The 19,542-nt window shown below is 41.9% G+C and overlaps 1 protein-coding gene across 1 annotated transcript in view; it reads right to left on the bottom strand.

Annotated features, from left to right (window-relative positions):
• Itgb1 (integrin subunit beta 1) overlaps positions 1-15,707 on the bottom strand; it is a 44,838-nt gene extending 29,131 nt beyond the window's left edge. The window contains exons 1-3 of the mRNA XM_042685866.1: positions 15,602-15,707; positions 1,336-1,402; positions 99-184 (exon numbers count right to left, since the gene is read on the bottom strand). Coding sequence (XP_042541800.1) covers positions 99-184; positions 1,336-1,402 — 153 coding nt within the window. The 5' untranslated portion in view covers positions 15,602-15,707. The remainder of the gene's footprint in view (positions 1-98; positions 185-1,335; positions 1,403-15,601) is intronic.
• Positions 15,708-19,542: the final 3,835 nt, after the last annotated feature.

Raw genomic sequence — 19,542 nt, 5'->3', positions numbered from 1 at the left:
TGATTTAAGTAAAACTTCATATCTAGTCTTCCCAAGGATACAGCAAGGGCCACATTCAATAATTAAAGAACAGAATGAATGAAAACAATTTTACTTACTGAATTTGTGCACCATCCACAATTTGGCCCTGCTTGTATACATTCTCCACATGACTTGGCATTTGCTTTTAAACATCTATTTTTATCTGATAGAAAAAAGAAAGATCACTTTACTTGAATTTTCACCAAAAAAAAGAAGAAAATTTTAAAATTGAGATCACATTGGCAAATAACACAATACATGTAAGCTAAATAAACAGTCTAACCTAGTTAATCAAGCTAAACTAGACCTACCTCAGAGGGACCTTAATGATTTCAAATCACCTTGATTTTGAATCACCTTGAAAAGTTATAAAGGGACAGTTGTCCTATCTTTTGTACCAATGACTAGGTACTATTGGTACACACTTGATACTCTGTATTTTTCAACAGTATAATGTCACAATCTAGCATTCCAAAAGGCTATACATATCATGAGTTTAACTACAACTGAGCAAAGTAGTTTCTTTTTACATTACTCATGATACCATATCTATATTGGTTTACATTAGATTTCTGCACATACTGAAGAAATTATACTCTGCTTAGTTTCTTACCTTGTTTGTGGTATTCTGATACTGATACTGGGTTGTTCAAATTTATTAAGAGTTCCATTTACTGTTTCTTCCTTCACTTCTCCATGTACTAATCCCCCCATGCTCAGCACACATAATTCTAATTAAGTATACTTTTTGAGATGTGGAAAGAACTGAGTACCCGTGATTCCACATGTGGATACACCATAGCTTACAGAGATTTCTGGCTTTATTCTCATTGCTCTTCTACATGTGCTAACATTTCACAATTTGCAAAGAGTTTTTGATTAAAGAGCAAGAACATCTTCTAAAAAGTCAATTGCTCCTGGGTTGTATTTATACAACAACAGACAATTCATAATCCACAACTTCACATTTACTTTAGTCACTAATAAACATATTTCATGCTATCACCTTCCCTCTACTCGCTTCAATTCTTTATAATTCTCAAAAATCTTTGTGTATAGTCTATTCTACACAAATCCCTCTGTATTTCACTATCCTCATTTTAGACAGCAGGGATGGTGGAAGTCAGGGCACAGGCTTCATTATCCTCTTGGGAGGAGGATACTTTCCACCTGGGATCAGATAGTGGTACTGCAGGGCTTTCAGAAGAAGCAAAATCAACTGATTTACCATTTTCCAGGAACCTAACTTAACCATGAGTAATATAAGATACTGAAGAAAAAGGAAAGAAAAATTGGGAAAATATTCTTTTTTACCTGTTTGGCCAAACACACAGCAAGCTGAACTGATCAGTCCAATCCAAACAATAAATTGTAAATTCATCTGAAATAGAAAATGTGCATCATTATAAGGAAATAAAATAAAAAGATGCTCTGCACGATTTACTTCCTGTTGATATTATAAATGTAATACATCTCAAACCATTTTTCTACAAATCTTGCTGTTCTTCCCCAGTAGGCTATCTCTCTTTCATGCAAGTAAGTTCCAAACCAGAGCCTCAGAATCCATTCTTGCCATTCTCAAAATCAAATGGTTTCCACATGTAGTAAAATGTCAAAAGTATTAATTTAATGAGCTCCAAAAGAATGTCAGTATCAAGTACTCTCCCAATACAAGAAAGTTATCTTTAAATCCAATCCAGACATGCTGGTACATGTTTGTGGTCCCTGCTACCTGGATGATGGGGAATTACAAAGGCCCTAGTTTGAAAAATGAACTAAAAAGCAAAAGGACTAGGGGGAAGGAGGAAGGTGGCTCAAGAGGAGAGAGTATGTATCTGAGTTTAGTACCCACCAAGCTCAAATAAATAAAGTATGAGACTGCCAAGTGTCTTTCAAAATCGCTACAGAAAAAGTTAACACTCCATCTGTCAAACTTCCAGATATTAAGTATGCAACTATTTTCTCAGAATCAGTGTTTCCGGATTTTACAATTTATACCTTACCAAATTTGCTCAAGGACTGCTATGCAACAGACCGCTAACCCACTCTTTGGTATCTTGGATCAGTACCTACAATCTCCACAATAACACTGAATATTTCTTTTAAAAATCTCTACCTCCGGAGGTGTACATCCTAAGAAGCTATTCAGTTGGTCAGGCAGAGCGCTTTAAATTCTGTCAAAGTAACCCTGGGATCCTGTGCTTCCCCTGCTCAATGCTGGCTTCCCAGAGACAAAGGCTAAGAATAATCTGCACAGTCATCCACAGGGCTCACACCAGTTCTGCGGTGCCTAAAGCTGACAGTTTTGCTACAGTTTACAGTGCCAGTTGCCCAGCGGTCAACCAAAGCTATCTTAACAATTCACCTTTCAAGGCCTACCTAAAAGATTCAATGCAGTAAATCCATAGAGTCTACAGTTCTAAGCAACTCAAATAATGCATTCCGTTCTGAAGGTTCTGACTAAAGGGAGGTGGAACATACAACTCCTGAGAAAAATAAAACTCATCATTGCGAGGAGTGGAGCTTCTGGAAAGTTTCCGAAGTGGATGGCATGAATATTTGTCCCATATAAGGACTGATACTTGTTTCTTCAGGCTACTTTAGTAACCACTGGACTGCCTTGAGCAATCTTCCAAATCTTCTAACTTAGGAAAAAAGCTACTAGATAACAAAATGTTTTCAAATATTCAAAGGTTACCTGAATATAAAGCATAAAATAAGTGTGATGGACACTTTTTCCTTCTATAGATCTCAACAAGGCAAACAACAACCTTCTGAAACCCTACTCCTCTGGAAGAGTGCCAAGCCCAGGAGCAAGCAAAACAAGACTCCAATGTTAAAGAACAGCTGAGAGCCCAGGGATGGTTCTGGAAACAGCTTAAGGACAGCCCTCAACTCTCCAGTGACTACTAAGCACACTAGCAACAAAGAGGCTGTGGCTGGCTGGTGATGTTTGTAAATGGTCAGGTTTCAGGGATATGAAGAAGCAATAGAAGATGACAGCAGTTAAGAATAAAGAAGAAATCTAGGGACAGTGAAGATGAAAGTGATTTAAGTATAAAGAAGGTGGCTCAAGCCTGTAAGCCTAGCTACTTGGGAGGCAGAGATGGAGGATCATAGTGTAAGGACAGCCTGGGCAAAAAAGAAATTAACAAGACTCCATCATCTCAACCAGTGGCTGGGTTCAGTAGTGTTGGTCTATACCTATAATCCCAGCTACAACAGAAGTATAATGATGGAGCACAGTGGTGAATACTGTTCTCCCTAGCCACACAGCAAAACACAATCAGAAGGATCACAGTCCACAGATCCTACCTCAAAAATAACCAACACAAAAAGAAGCTGTGGTTGTGTCTCAAGTGGTAGTGAACCTGCATCTCAAGTACAAGGTCCTACGTTGAATTTCCAATACTGCCAAAAAAAGGGGAAAGAAGTTGACTCCCTACCTTAAAGACACCTAAAGCAAAGCAATAGCTACAAGTCTGTCTCAAATGGTAAAGCATCTCTCTGGTAAGCATGAGGCCAAGTCCAAACCTCAGGGAAGGATGCGTGCAAAGGAGGCTACAAAGAAGCAAAGGGAAGGTTTAGAACCCTTTGCACAGTATTTTCACAATAAAAAATCTAATTTTAAGAAAAGAAGTTGCCATTTAACAGTTTATGAATACAACGCGTCTTGAGGGAATTCTTTACTACCAAAGAATTTACAAAAGCAGTATTTAACACACTCTATCCTTCCTAAGGCCCTTTCCAACCCTGGATTCACTCTATGTCTGTGGAGCTTCATCCAGACAACTAGGTCACAATCTGTGCCTTACTAGTAAATACAAACACGGCTCTTGAAGGAACTTTTTAATTCAAAAATAAAAATACAGGTAATCGCCAGGGTCAGTAGCTTATATCTGTAATTGTAGCTACTCAGGAGGCTGAGATCTCAGGATCAGAGCTCAGGCAGGCAGGAAAGTAAATCTCCAATGAACTACCCAAAAAGAAACAACAGGTGGAGCTGTGGCTTAACTGGTAAGGAACTAGCCTTGAGAAACAAAAGAACAAAAAACTCAGGGACAGCACCAAGGCCTAGGACCTGAGGTCAAGCCCCAATAATGGCACAAAAATATAAAAAGAAAAGAAAAAGATTATCATGTAATTACAATATGATGTGATGGTTTCTGTAATGAAGACAGAACACAGTGCAAAGAGGACATAAAAATCAGGGTAGTCAAGAGCTTCTCAGAGACAGCAAAATACCAGCCAGAAATGGAGACAGGCAGGAAGGCAAGTAAGAGAAGACATTCCATGTCTAGGCCTACATATGCAAACCATGGAACACTGAGAGAAATTATAAAACTTCTTTCTAATCCTGCATCTAAATATACACGTCAGGGTGCATCCCCCACATACATCTACAGTTGGAATTCTTGATCTCATGTTTCCTCTCTTTTCAGAGAAAAAGACTAGGAGGAAAAGTATGTTTTGTAGCTGTAAGTTGTTGGTGAGATGAGTTGTTTCATCCTAATAAGTGTATATTATAAATGTATTTTAAATCAGTAAAAAAAAAGTATCTAAAATAATTTCTGAGAATTAAATAATGGAAATAATAGGAACCAACAGTAGGCAGGCAGGAGAGGCTAGATTACAGACTTTAGGTGCTATTTCAGTGTAAGGAATTCAAATACTATCCTACAAATTTAAAGGAAGCAGATAAAAATTGGAGTAGGATAAGATGGCACATATACATAACAAGAAATTAGAGGGAGCCGGGCACCAGTGGGTCATGCCCGTAATCCTAACTCCTCAGGAGGTTGAAATCTAATGATCATGGTTCAAAGCCATCCCAGGCAGAAAAGTTGGTGAGACTCTTACCTCCAATAAGCTAGTCAGAAAGAAAAAGCCAGAGTGGTGCTGTGGCACAAGCACTAGGGCGTTAGCCTTGAGCACAAAGAGGCTCAGGGACAGCACCCAGGCCCTGAGTTCAAGCCCCAGGACCTTAAAAAAAAATTAAGAGAGGAAGATAGGAGCTTAAAAGGCAATCATCACACTTAGGAAGATTGTTCATTCAAAGTCAGCTTGGGCAGGACCCTATCTCAAAAAAAAGGGGGGGAGGGGGAAGTGGAGTGGTGAAAGAGAAAGGGAAGGGAGAGGGAAGGGGGAGGGAAAGAGGAGGGAAGGGGGGGAAAGAGGAGGGAAGGGGGAGGGAAGGGGGAGGGAGAGAGGAAGGGGGAGGGAAGGGGGTTGGAAAGGAAGGGAAGGGGGAGGAGGAGGAGGAAGAGGAGGAGGGGATAGAAGGGGGAAAGGGATAGAAGGGGGGAAAGGGAAGAGCAAAGGGAAGAGAAAAGGGACCAGCCACATAAGTGGCTTGTGCCTATAATCCAGGCTGCTCAGAAGGCAAGGATCCAGGGGATTGCAAGTGACATGTCATCATTTATGCAATTTAAAAATAACAAATATGTAAGTGATTAGAAGAGAAAGGTACCTGGCCTTATATACTTGCTTGGATGAGGAAGAGTGGGGGAAAAAACTAGAATGTTTAAGTAAAAAAGTCAAGGGGGGAGGGGGCGGGGTTGATGGACCACTTGATTGGCATGTGCAAGAGGGTGTGTCCTTCCTAGGATCCTCCTGGACAAAAATGTCCTAAAAAGGGAATGGTGATAGGGAAGGAAATGAAACATTTTGTTTTAGAAATGTGAAATGGCTGCTTCAAGTCTAGGATAGACACCTGCCCCAGGTGAAGATATATGGATTTCAGGCAAGAGGTCAGGTTTACAGACAGACACAGAAATGACATCATCTAGGTTGTAACTGAAATTATGACAGCAAATAAATAAAATTGTGAAGAAAAAGAATATTTAACAAGTAGCCAGGCACCAATGGCACACACCTGTAATTCTAGCTACTCAGGAAGCTGGGATATGAGAATTGTAGTTAGATTCCAGCTTGGGCAGCAAAGTCCTTGAGCCTCTTCTCTCCAATTAACCAGCAAAAAGCCAGAAGTATAGGTGTGTCTCCACTGGTAGAATAAGCAAAAAGGCTCAGGGACAGTACCTAGGCCCTGAGTTCAAACCCTAGGACTGGCACCAAAACACACACATACAGGAAGAAAGAAGAGCCAGGAGGCAGGACTGGGGGAAAAGAAAAAAATGATGATTGTACAGCAAAGCTGAGGGCCCAGCAGACACTGGATATCCTAATTTATCAAAGCGTGTTTGTAACCCTTTTCTCCATGTAATTATCTCCAACATCTTCTTTTCCTCTCTGTTAAATTGGAAGATATTTAATGTGCTTTCTAATAATTAATATCCTTATAAAATGTTCATGATAATATAACAGCAAAACATTAGTGTTCATCATCATCACATTAGTAAAAGTACTGAGAGGGCTGGGAAGGTGGCTCAGTGGTAGAGCGCTTGCCTTCTCTGCATAAAGCCCTGGGGGGTTTGATTCCTCAGCACCACATAAGCAACACGAAAAAAGCCGGAAGTGGCAGCACTGTAGCTCAAGTGGTAGAGCGCTAGCCTTGAGGTGAAGAGCTGAGGGACAGCGCCCAGGCCCAGAGTTCAGGCCCCATGACCAGACTCCCCCCAAAAAAGTACTGAGATCACCTCAAAGGAAAAAAAAACCCACAATCATGGTGGGTGGTGGATAACACGGCTAGTAAGAACAGAAATTAAGACTAAAGTTTCTTAGATCAAGGGGAAGCAAACTTAGAAGAAACTAAGAGGGAACCCCCTCCCCCCCCCCCCCAACAGACACTTCACTAGCAGAAACTTGAATGAAAGTTCAACGTTAGGTTTCTCAAACAAAATTATTTGTTTAATTTCATTCAGGGACTGCCTCACTGTGGACCACTGAAGAACATGTAGAAGACACAGACAATATTAGACTATACTGAATTTTGATGATTTAAGAGAATATACAACCAAGTTATTTCATTACTATAGGAAAGAGGGGGAAAAGCCTTTTGGACTGACGATGCAGCTTAGTGGTACAGTGCTTTGCTTAGAGGTATGAGGCCCTGAGAAGAATTCAGACTTTTATTTCAATACCATTGAATCATAACAAAGACAAAAATAATAACATCTTAGATGGGTGCTGGTAGCTCATGTCTGTAATCCTAGCTACTCAGGAGACTGAGATCTGAGGATCACAGATGGAAACCAGCCCAGACAGAAAGTCTTTGAAGACTTACCTCCAATTAATCAGCAAAAAGCCAAAAGTGGAGGTGTGGCTCAGTGGTAAAGCAAAAAAAAGCCAAGGAAAAGTGAAAGGGCCTGAGTTCAATACTCAGTACCAGACAATAAAAATAATGTACACTGAAAACTCTGGTAAGAAATGGTGTTCTTTGTTTTACAGATGAGGAAGCAAACTAAAGAGAAGTTAAATAACAGAACAAGAAGGAAAAGAAAGTTATCAAGGGTAAGCAAGTATAACTTGGCAACTGAACTCAGAAGCTATGATCTGACTTTGTGCCTCAAGAAACTAAATTTTGAAGGTCTACTTAAGTCTGAAGGCCTACACTAGTTTTAAAGGAAGAGCATCCATCTAATGTTAGTATTGACTCACAGTACAGAAATAGAAAAGGCTTATAATATTCTATGAGTTTAGTTATTGGGCATTCAGAATAAACAGAATAAACAAAAAGTTATTTTGTTACTCTGGCATATTTTATCAACAAGTTATTTTGTTATCGTGTTATCTAAGTAGAGATACAAGCTGTTTAGCTTATTCCTACATAAGTATTCCACAATAAGGCCATTTTTACCATATTCATTTTATCTAAGGATTCATAATTCATTCCAAGTAAAAGAATGTCATTTTAGTTGGTAATAACCCAAGTGCATTTGCACTTTCCCATGGTCAAAAATTGTAAACAGTGTTTGAATCATCACAGTAAGCTTATCTTTGCTGGTAAAGACTAAATATGGTGTTATATCCTATCCAAACTTTCAAATACGTATCACTGCAATATTTTTAAACAAGGTTATAAACAACTCATGTGCCATTTCCTTTTGCATTTACAGATGAAAGCTCTAAAAATTTTTGATATAAAGAATAATCTTTACTCTTGAGACAAAAAGAGCTTTTAACTTTAGAATATATGTGCACATGAGGTAGTTTAGGCATAGAACACACATTTAAACATAAAATTCATTTTATGCTTCACACTGACAAATATGAAGTAATTTTGAGTACACCTGTAAATGACTAATCCGTGAGGCCAAGTATAAAATGGCTCAACTGATAGCACACTCCACATGTGAGGAGTTGAGGTTTTCAGACCAGGGATGTTCTCAATCTATACTATCTTTATAGAAATTAATAACACACTTTGAAAAAAATAGCAATTTGGTCAGACACCAGCGGCTCATGCCTGTAATCCTAGCTACTCAGGAGGCTGAGATCTGAGGATTGCAGTTCAAAGCCAGCCTCTGCAAAGTAAGTCCATGAGACTCTTATCTCCCAATTAACCACCTCAGAAAACCAGAAGTGGTGCTGTGGCTCAAGTGGCACAAAGCTCACCTTGAGTTGAAGAACTGAGGGACAGCACCCAGGCCCAGAGTTCAAACCCCACGACCAACAAAAAAAACAAAAACTAGTAATTTACATTTAAATCAGTTTTAAAATAAGGTGCCTCGAAGCCAATTCACATAAGAAATTGCTACCAGATTTCTTTCTATAAAACATTTTTTGCAGCTGGGCGCCAGTGGCTCACACCTGTAATCCTAGCTACTGAGGAAGGCTGAGAGCCGAGGATGGCAGTTCAAAAGCCAGCCTGGGCAGGAAAGTCAGGGTGACTCCTCTCTCAAATAAACTATTAAGAAGAAGTTGGAAGTAACACTGTGGCTCAAGTGGAAGTGTGCTAAACTTGAGCAGAAGAAGCTTAGGAACAATGCCCAGGTCTTAAATTCAAGCCCCGTGTCCAAAAAAAGAGGGGCAAGGGGCGGGGAGAGAAGGGTATACTTAGAGGGATAGGAGGGTTTGAACTCAATGTTGGCACTCTACCACTGGAGTCACAGCTCTAGTTCCGGTTCTTTGCTAGTTAATTGGAGATAGAGAGTCTTGCAGATTTGTCTGCCCAGATTGGCCTGGAAACTTCAACCTCAGAGCTCATCCTCTTGAGTAGCAATAATTATAAGGACGAGTCACCTCATACATGCTTGGCTTTTTCTACAAAATATTTGGACAAGTGTACATTTATTAAATTCAAGTTAACAAATATTTACTGCATACTTACCATGTGCCAGACACATAAGTGACAGCGGTGTCAAAAGCCCAGGCTTACGTTTCTTAATAAAAAGCTAAACATTCTCATCACTCAAATACTTCATTTTCTCCATCACAGCATTTTAAAATATTTTTGCCTTGATGACAGAAGATTCTGATCCCTATATTAAGGAATAACAATGGCTTCCAAAAATGTAATGAGGTTGAATCTGTCCCAAATCTTTTGTTGTTGTTGTTGTTGTTGTTGTTGTTCCAGGGGGCTGAAGCTCTGGGCCTGGGTGATGTCCCTCAGCCCTGGGTGCTGTCCCTCAGCTATTCAGCTCAAGGTGAGCATTTTACTACTTGAGCCACAGCACCACTTCTGGCTTTTTCTGCTTATGTGGTGCTGAGGAATTGAACCCAGGGCCTCATACATACGAGGCAAGCACTCTACCACTGAGCCAACTTCCCAGCCCTCCAAATCTCTTCAATTAGTACTTCTTGTATATGAATTTGAAGGAAAAAAATGCGTAGCCAATAAGAGATTTGAATATTAAAAACTCAATATATTCTAGAAAAAGAAAACAGTGAAACTGAAATCTCCAAGTTCAACATGTGGATGCTTCTACTTGTCCCCCACAGTGAGTAATACAATGTGAGAAGAGGAAGGGAAAAAGGGGTGTACTGAGATCTATACCACTGAAGGGTGAGATGCAGGAATAAAGCTGTACCAGGGCAAGAACACCTTTACCTTCAAGGAAGAAAAATTAAAACTCAAAATTTCTTTCCTTCAATCCAAAAGGAAGAGGCGTAGTGGTAACTAGGGAGGTAGTCATGACCCAAATAACAAGCAAGATGAAATGAAATTAAAAATTTAGCAGAAAGAAGGAAAACCATAAAAAGATGCAGATGAGGGCTGAGGCCCTGGGTTCGATTCCTCAGCACCACATAAGCAAAAAGAAAAAAAGCCGGAAGTGGCGCTGTGGCTCAAGTGGTAGAGCGCTAGCCTTGAGCTTTAGAGCTGAGGGACAGCACCCAAGCCCAGAGTTCAGGCCCCACGACCGGACCCAAAAAAAAAAAAAAAAGATGCAGATGACTCTAACCCAAGGCTAAGATGTAACTAACACCTAATTTCAATCACCTCCACTCCTCCTCCCCCTCAACACACACTCAGAACAGTATTAGGAACTAGAAAACCATTTAACCAAACTCACTGCTCTCACCCAGCAAGAAAAAAAAGCCAGCTGAAGGAACTTCATATACAAGATAATATTAGCCTGAGGCTACTAAACTCCAGCAACAAAGACTTGTTTGATCCAAAGCTATAGACTCAGAAAATACTTTGAAACTTGGGAACAGTTTACAACACAGCTTAGGATACTTTAAGAAAGTTGCATAATAACAGGATAAAGTTAAATTTATCACTAAAGACTACTCTACCCACAATCCTAGAAAAATGAGAATACATAGAGAAACTCCTTCATCACCAACCAGTGTACTATACTACAAGGGAAACTATAAAGAACCTTTATGCTCCCATGCATGCAAAGTAATACCTAGGAAAAATACCAACAGGATAAAAAAATGAATGTCAGTGAAGAATTTTCTCTGAAAAATACAAGAAAATATACAGAATTCATCATGCTCCTCAAATGTAGAAAAACTAGATGGTTATAGTGATTCAAAAACCAGGCTGGATAGTAACTCAGGAGTAGAGAAAGTATCAACTCACTGTTTAGAGTGAATAATTTATACCCATTCTAGAAATAATTTCAAATTTTAAACGACTACTGATTTTTGTCCCGACTCTTTCCCTCTGCTCCTCACCTTAAATACATAACATTTTAAAACCAAATTAAATTTGGGGGAAAACCTTTGGTTTATTTCTTTTTCTTTCTTTCTTTCTTTTTTTTTTTTTTGTGGGTTATGGGGCTCGAACTCAGGGCCTGGGCGCTGTCCCTGCGCTTTTCAGCTCAAGGCAAGCGCTCTACCACTTGAGCCACAGCACCACTTCCAAAGGGGGAGGGGGGAACCTTTGCATCAGTAAACTGGAAATGGTATCTCATGTAGTTGACAGGATAAAATATGACATTAGCGTATAAAGATTCTCAGCAACGATCACCTTTACAATGATCTACAATACAAAATTTACCTAAATTCATTTTGTAACACCAAGCTGTTTGCTGGTAATGGACTTCTAAAATAAGAACCTGAATGTTTAATAAGTGGTCTCTAATTTGCAGGGGGTGTAAACATGCACACACGTGCACATGTCCTAGGGACTAAAACCAGAGCCTCCAGGATCCTAAGCACAGAATTCTAAGGTTCTACCACTGAGCTACAACTAAAAACTCAGCAATCTTTTATAAGCCATTCCTCCTAATAAGTGTAAATTGCTCCCTACTATAATTTTGTTATTTTCCAAATGAAATGTGAAATGTGCTGCTTTTCCAAACTTAAACCACTGCCATCCCAATAATCAAACAGGACCCCATTGCTACTCTTCAAAAAATAAAATCAAAATAGGAAATAAAGCATACATCAGCCATAATATACTGGATGCAATGGAAACTACTAAAATTCACTATTCCTAATCTCATAGAGTACATCTTTACTCAATATGTATATAGTTATTCAACGAACATTTATACACTGAAATGAGCCTTCCAGACTTCAAATGGTGCATATCTGACTTGAATGTAAATATTCCCCTTATCCCTCCAGTGAACTATACTTGCTAAGGAAAAATATAATGCTCATTGTTCTTTTCCTCAAAAACCATTAAGGAGTATCCATTCTGTAAGATTTTCTTTGGCTTTTCTTATACATTTTCCTGAACGGAATACAACTTGTTCCAATTAGACAATTGACTCAACAACAAAATCTACTTTTTCTGTAACTAATATTAACAAACTATAACGTACAGGTGAGCTATATCCAGACCACAAGACAAGATTTGACTGAATGTATTGGTGGGACACTATTCTGGCTCCCGTGGCTACTCATGATGGAAAGAGAAATGAACTCTACAGTAAGTACCTAGATCAGACAGTGGCTATCTTTCAGCCCTCAGAATGAGGGACATGAAGACCATTTTACAGGATAGATGTGAAAAACCAAAGGTGGAGTGTCTTGACAAAAGCCACACAGACATTCAGTGGCAAGACCTCCAATCAAGAGTCCTTTACTACAATCAAATTCCTGCTCTCCTGTGTCTAAAAACAACTATCACAAAGTGTAAGTGTTTACCTCCCCGCCTCCTTGGCATCAGTTTTGGAGGCCTGTATAATAGGAGTGGGCCTGTGCGTAGGAAGTGTGTGTGTGTGAATACACAGATATATATGCATGTTTGTAAATTTGTGTATATCTGATGCTGTTCCTTTCTCATACACATTTCATGGTGTATGTACAGTAAGCATAATGCCAAAGATATTTAACCTTATCTTCTAAAGCCACAAATGAAAAATAAACTTAGAAGTCAATTGACTTCTGAAAAACCCACATAATTTTGTAAAATAAAAGCTGAATCCATAAAAGGTCATTTTTAAACAAATGAGTTATAGAAATATAATTTGGTCCTTTTTATGTACTGATCCCAACAAACGAGATACATACTTCTCAGTTAGCTATTCTGAAGCTGCAGGTATTGAGTTTTATGGAGTGCCCCTCTTCTAACCTTGGTAGTTATAACCTGCAGTATGGAGCCTACTACTTTCCTTCAGTGCAGAGGATTAGGACTTACTCTCTTTCCTACCCTTTCTCCCCTTCCAATATGGAACACTCAAAAACACAACCAAAGTCAGAATGAACACTACTAATTTAGTAATGCAGATTTTCACATATTTATACAATCCTCTAGGATTCTACCCACAATGAATCTTCTAAGATAAATTTGGTTTGTTACAATCAGAAATTTAAATTTAAATTCTCAGAACTCAAAAGTTCTCTTAAACTTTTACCAGTTACATGTTTATTTTAGCTCACAAGAGCCATAGTTAAGAGCAAGGCAGTTCACTTAAAAAGGGAATTAGCACGGCTGGTGCCTGTGGCTCACCCCTGTAATCCTAGCTACATAGGAATGAGATGTAGGGGAATTTTAATTTAAAGCCAGTCCTGACAGAAAAGTCTGTAGAATCCATCTCCAATTAACCAGTAAAATGCCGAACTAGAGACAGGGCTCAAGTTGGTACAGTGCCAGCTGTGAATGCACAGGAAAGCCAAATGAGAGCTTGAGGCCGCTGTTCAATTCTATTATCTGGCCTGTGCACACGCACATGCACACACACACAGAGAAATATTAACACTTCTCCTCACCTAGAAGCCACAATTCTTGTCCCAAGAAGCCAAACAATAAGGATACTATATTAGGTAGCAAGCACTCTCATGAACACTTGATCAATTTTGACTATCTGAGGAGCTGACCCAGTGTCCCTCCTAGAATTAGGCGTTTCATCAATTTCAATGAAGAACTAGATTTGTATTCAGTGATGTTAATTTGGGGCAGATTTAAATTATGTTGACCAGGAAATGATGACGTTAATTTCATTATCATTAGTATTACTAAATCCAGTAATTTTCATGCATAGAATGTTGAGGATTGCAAACATTTTTTGAGGCATTCGAGGCCCCCTGACCTACACAGAAGACTCTAAGTTAACTGTCTTAAGATTTTTGTAAAACTTCACAGTCTTTTAGAAAAAGAGAAAAAAAATCAGATAATTGTAGTTGTGAAAAGCCATCCATGAGTTAAGATGGAATTTATTTGCTTTCGGTTCACATCAGTACAAAAGTCTTTTTAGCTAGCATTCTAATAACATCTCCCCAAATAAAATACTGATGTTGTGCCTCTTCCCTCTCTCACACTTGACCTTCATTTATTTAATATTGACCAGTAAGCCAAAATTAGAACAAAATACCAGTGGGAGTCCTGTCCTGTTTCCTCTCTAAAAGTTGTCTAATACATACAAAGGACTATAAAGTGTTCAAGAAAGAAATTTGTAATAATAGCTCTTCAGGAGTCAAGATCTGAAAATCACAATAAGGAACAACATCTCCAATTCACCTCCCAAAAAACCGAACTGCAGGCATGTCTCAAGAGGTAAACAATCATCAATCAACAGAAAGAACCCAGATCAAAGACAACACAGCTCGAGTTCAAGCTCAATACACACACACACACACAGCGAGAGAGCAAGAGGGTGAGCGAGATCCAAATTCATGTAGCATTTATTTTTATAGGTGGAAAACAGCAACAAAATAACCAAGTGACCCAAACCAATCTTACTAGCAACCAAAATATACTGAAAAGTTCCTATCATCTTTCGATATGCCAACGATTGGTGAAAATGAGCCAATACTGAGTACCTACAGCAAACTGTTTGACAGTTTATTTTAGTACACTTCCACGCCCGGCTCATATCACAATTAATTTTCAAACTAGTGCAATGAGCAAAGTTATTTAAACGTGGCCTCTGGAACTAGCTTGACCACAGAAAATCTTCAAGTTCTCTGGATCACCACAGGAAAATTATGTACATTCCTTCTACCTCAGTTTCCTCATTTGTAAAAAAGGGGATTAAAAAACAGTCCCTACACCTCAAGTGATTGAGTCAGCTCCAGACTTAAACTGAGATAGCGCATGTACATTCAAGCCAAAGGCTAAGCCCGGCGGCTCTCAATAACACTATTCTAGTATTGTATTATATACTACCTACACACACGTAACAGCATGATCACTAGGTAGGCGCTCGTTCCTACTTTAGATGAGAAAAAGGAAATAGTGTGAGTTACTGGGACACGACAATTTAGTGACACTTTGTGAAGGCATTAAATGTAGAATTCCGACCAACCGAGACTGTTACTCAGAAGCCTAAGAAAGGGAACAGACGGGAGGAACAAGCCTGCCCAGGCCTGCTCCCCGGGCTGCCCACTAGCGGAGCCCGGCTCGCGCGTGCCCCACTTAGGAAGGCGGTCCCGGGCTGGGTCCCGGGCTGGGTCCCGGCCAGGCCGCGACGGGGGTGGGGGAGCGGCGAGCCGCCCGGGACCGCCCCGGCGAGTCCCCCTCTCGCCGGCTCCGCACGCGCTGAGCCCACGGTTCGCAGTCGCGGGGCCCCGCGGGTCCCAGGCGCGCCTGGCCCGCAGCGGAGGCCGCACAGGGCGCAGGCCGCACGGAGCGCAGGCCGCGGACCGCCGCAACCCAGCCGGACCTGACAGTGCCCACTGGGGACCGGGCCGAGGCCGGCTCTGCGGCCCGGGGCCGCGGCGCCGGGAAGGGGACGTGGGTTCGCGGCGGGAGGTCGGCCAACATGCCCGTCGCGAAGGACGGTGTCCCCCCCCACCCCCACCTCCCGCCCGGTCTGCGGAGCACCCCGGCCGCCCCTACCTTCTCCCGCGGCGCCTACTGCTCCGCCGCGCGCTGGGCCTCTCCGCGGGCTGGCGCGGCCTCCGGGTCTCGGGCGCGGCTGGCGGCGGCTCCTCCTCCCGGGGGGCGGGACGAGGAGCCCGGGCCGCTCGTGACGCCGTCCAGCAGGAAACGACCCCGGCGCGCCGCCTCTCCAGCGCGGCCGCTCCCGCTCCGGAGCGGGTCGCCGCCGCCCTCTCCCTCTCCCTCCGGAAACGCATTCCTCCCGGGCCGCGTCAGCCGCGCCCCGGGCGCAGAGGAGGAGCTGGGGGCGGAAGAGCTGGACTGGGACAAAGGAGCCCTCGAGGCGGGGCGGGGCGGGGCGGGCCGGGGCTGGCGGGAGCGGCAGGGACGGCCGGGGCGGGCGGGCCGGGCGGGCCGGCCTCCGTTCTTTGCGAGCCCCGGGGACTGAGGGCACCTGCGGGCCGTGGGCACCCGCGGGCGGCAGAGGGCGCGTCTTTGACGGGCCACGTAGTTCTGCTCTCCCGAAGCGTCCCGTGGCGCCGTGGGCCCTGGAAGCCCAGCTTTGCCCAAAGCGGAGTGGACTGGTAACCCACCACCCAGGCCTTCCCGGAGCCGAGATCGCGCCGCTCCTAGGAGAGGAAATCAGAGGAAGCCCATTTAGTCTCCTATGAGTGCTTGACTTGGGGTGTGAGGGCGGTGAAGGCTTGGGGAAAGTGGAGGCGGGGGGGGGGGGGGGGGGCGGGAAGGAGGGTAAGAGGGAGTACGGGAACGAGTGACTTAGGGAGCTGCTTTTGACCAAGTGATCGTGGAAGTCCAACTGTGGATGACAAGGAAGGAGTTCAGCTGTTTGGTTTGGTTTTGGGGGAGGAGGACTTGGGGGCTGTAAAAAGACCAAAGGACCCGAAATACTCATTATGAGATTGGTTGGGCACGTTTGGATTAGATGATTGCAATCGACCCCAAACCACATCATAATGAAACCCAGGACTGCAGAACGCACGTGGCTGCGTGCTGTCTCCCAGTCATCGGAAAACGAGAGTGTGGCGCTCAAAAAGGAAGACAGCTCAGATTTCCAGGTTCATCAGCCTGAGAAGTCATGTTTCTGTTGTGGGAGATTTAGAGACTCGAATGCCCCTTTGATGGCCAATCTTAAGCAAATACAAGAGAAAATAAATTAATACCATCTATGGAAAGTTTGCTCGGTACTCTCCAGCAAAATCCAACTTCTCCATTAGCCAAGTTCATTTCTTAGGAAATGAACATTATTTTCCCAGTTAACAGAGGACCAAGCTGAGGAAATCGTTTCCATGTTCACAGCCCAAGTAAAGTTCAGAACACTCTTGACTTTAAAGTTATTGTTAGAGTTGTTCATAATTAGCCCAATGACTGCACATGAAACCGTGTAAATTAAAAGGCCCGATTTATCAGTATTTGACTTTACTCCATCTCTCTTTCCCTTTTTGTCATTTGAGGAGTCACCAACAATCGTTGCCACAAGAACCTTAATTAGGTTCACATTTATCCACTTTTAAACTAAAAGAACTTTGAAACCACTGAATGTTTTTAACACCAGTAGCAAACACCTTACCAGAGCACATAATAAGGACTCAGCTAAGATTTGGTAAATGAGCAAATGAGTCATCTTGCTTCCCCAAAACTAGGTTAGAACATTGCCTGGGGGTATGGAAAAAGATTGACATATTTGCTGAGAAAAGTTGTGCCTGAGAAGTATGTTTATCTTGTGATTTCATACAAATATTAATAGGTAGACCGTTAGCTAACTATATAATTTATGACTACTCCCAACAAAAGTTGGCTAGCCATACCATACTCAATGAGAAATCCTAGTAAGTAGGCATAGTACAGATTACATTGCTGGATCGTCATGAGAGAACAGGTATTCTTGTATCCAAGGTAAATCCATACTTTGTCTATACTAGTTCCCAGTTATTGTTGTCTCTGGCTCACAAGTCATCATGTCAAGTAAAGTTAACCTTTAGTTTTTTGCACAGTGTTACTGCTTGCTCTTCAAAATGTGGAAGACTCTTCAAACCTACTATTTTAATCTTTCCAAGTTGCTCACCACAGAGAGGTCAGCAGCTGCCTGATTGTCTCAATTAGCTTTTAATGCCTATTTGTAATTATAAAAAGTTTTCCATAATGAAAACGATACAGAATTTTCTGCTGCTGCTCTGGATGGGAAGAACCCACATAACTTTTTGTCTCAGCAGCTGGCAGAGACCATAGGCCAGAACACAAAGGCCAGTGCTGTTGTGGCATCCTTGGGTTCATGTCTCAGGAATAAAGTCCAAGAGGACAAAGGAGAATGAGTGTGAATAATATTTTTCTGTTCCAGTTCTGGGGCTTGAACTCAAGGCCTGGGAGCTCTTCCTGAGCTTTTTTTGCGCAAGGCTAGTGCTCCACAAGCCACAGCTCCACTTCCCACTTTTTTGGTGTTTAATTGGAGATAAGAGTCTCACAAGTTTTCCTGCCCAGGCTGGCTTTGAACCATGATCCTCAAAATTCAACCTCCTGCATAACTAGGCTTACAGATGTATTCAAATGTGAAGAATTTTATTCAGAATAGAAGTATCCAATTTGAAGGCCATTGCCTCCCCTCTACCATTTGTCCATCTCCTCTTCAGGTACCTGTTTCTATCTCTGTAGTTTTCTCTGCTCACCTGTGGTTCCAAATCTAGAGATTCTTATACCATAGGCTGTGCCTTGATTGGTTGTCCCTATTGTAATTAGGTATTTTGGAATAGAACACTTTATTGATTGGGTCCTACAACATTTTGAGTGGTTGTTAGAATTAATTTTGAGGTTCCTTCTACAAAACCTCTCACGAGGATCAGGGAAGGTTATCAGGACTAGAAGGGGATAAGGAAGGGGCAGAGACAAGTTTTTCCAAACAGTGTCTCTTTAGCTTCTAGTTTTGGCCTGTGAGGTCAAGATGCTAGGGTAAGGAGGAGCAACCTGGATCTTAAGTAAGTTACTTTTTTATTGAGAACTATTAATATTTAATCAGGTATAAAAGAGGGTAAAAGCTCTAATAGGAAACTGATCATCTCCTTCAGACTGGATGACAGTTGGTTACTGACTTAGATGTGGTGAGTTAAATTTAATCTCTGCTTGTGGAAGATAGGATTGGGAGTGAGGGTGAGTCAAAGCTGCCTGCAGGAATGGCTAGCTGTGTGTCACTTCTGGCCTGAGCATTCTTGGAACTTAGGCCGTCAAATATTGACCCATTTAGCACGCCATAGATCATTGCATATGATAGCAAATTAAGATTAATTAGACTTTGCCAGAGAACCACACAGACATCCAGGTACAGAGAACAAAGAAAGATTTATTGCCGGGGAAAGGGGGCCGGTAAGACTCATTCTCACAAGGGAGGAATGAGAAGAAGCACTGTCTGGGGTGACCTATATAACCTAGGGGGTTTAGGAAGGGCTAGACGGGGCTAGGAGGTGGAGCCCCTGGTTTGGACCTGCAGGCCAGGGGCTTCAGCATGTCAGACTAGGATTTATGGCTGCTATCCAAATGGTAGATAAGGATCCTGCAACTGCCCAGACCTAAAGGTCACTCTAAGGGGCTCTTGTTGCCTTATATGGTGGTAGCTGCCCCAGAGAAGTGCCATCCCAAGGTAAAGGGGGTTGGAAGTTGATTATTTACTGCCTTTACTACTTGGGCCTAGTGTTGCCTAGGAAGGGAGCATGCTAAGCTGTGGAGAAGGGAGGGAGTAGACTAAGCTATGGAAGGGACTTATTTCGCTAACAGTAGTTATTTAGTTTTTCAGTCTTATAAGTAGAAATAATATAAACTTTGGGGGGCATGCAGTTTACACATTTATTTATAAATAATTATTTAAGAATATAAACTATTGGAAGGCAAGACCCCCCATGAGGCTAAAACTAAGGATAATTACCTGTATTATAATAATAGATGTATACTTAACA

Source organism: Dipodomys spectabilis, unplaced genomic scaffold (genome assembly GCF_019054845.1).
Source record: "Dipodomys spectabilis isolate Male_0828 unplaced genomic scaffold, ASM1905484v1 ptg000096l, whole genome shotgun sequence".
In the NCBI taxonomy this organism is placed as follows: domain Eukaryota; kingdom Metazoa; phylum Chordata; class Mammalia; order Rodentia; family Heteromyidae; genus Dipodomys; species Dipodomys spectabilis.
This window is presented reverse-complemented; position numbering and strand designations above follow the sequence as displayed.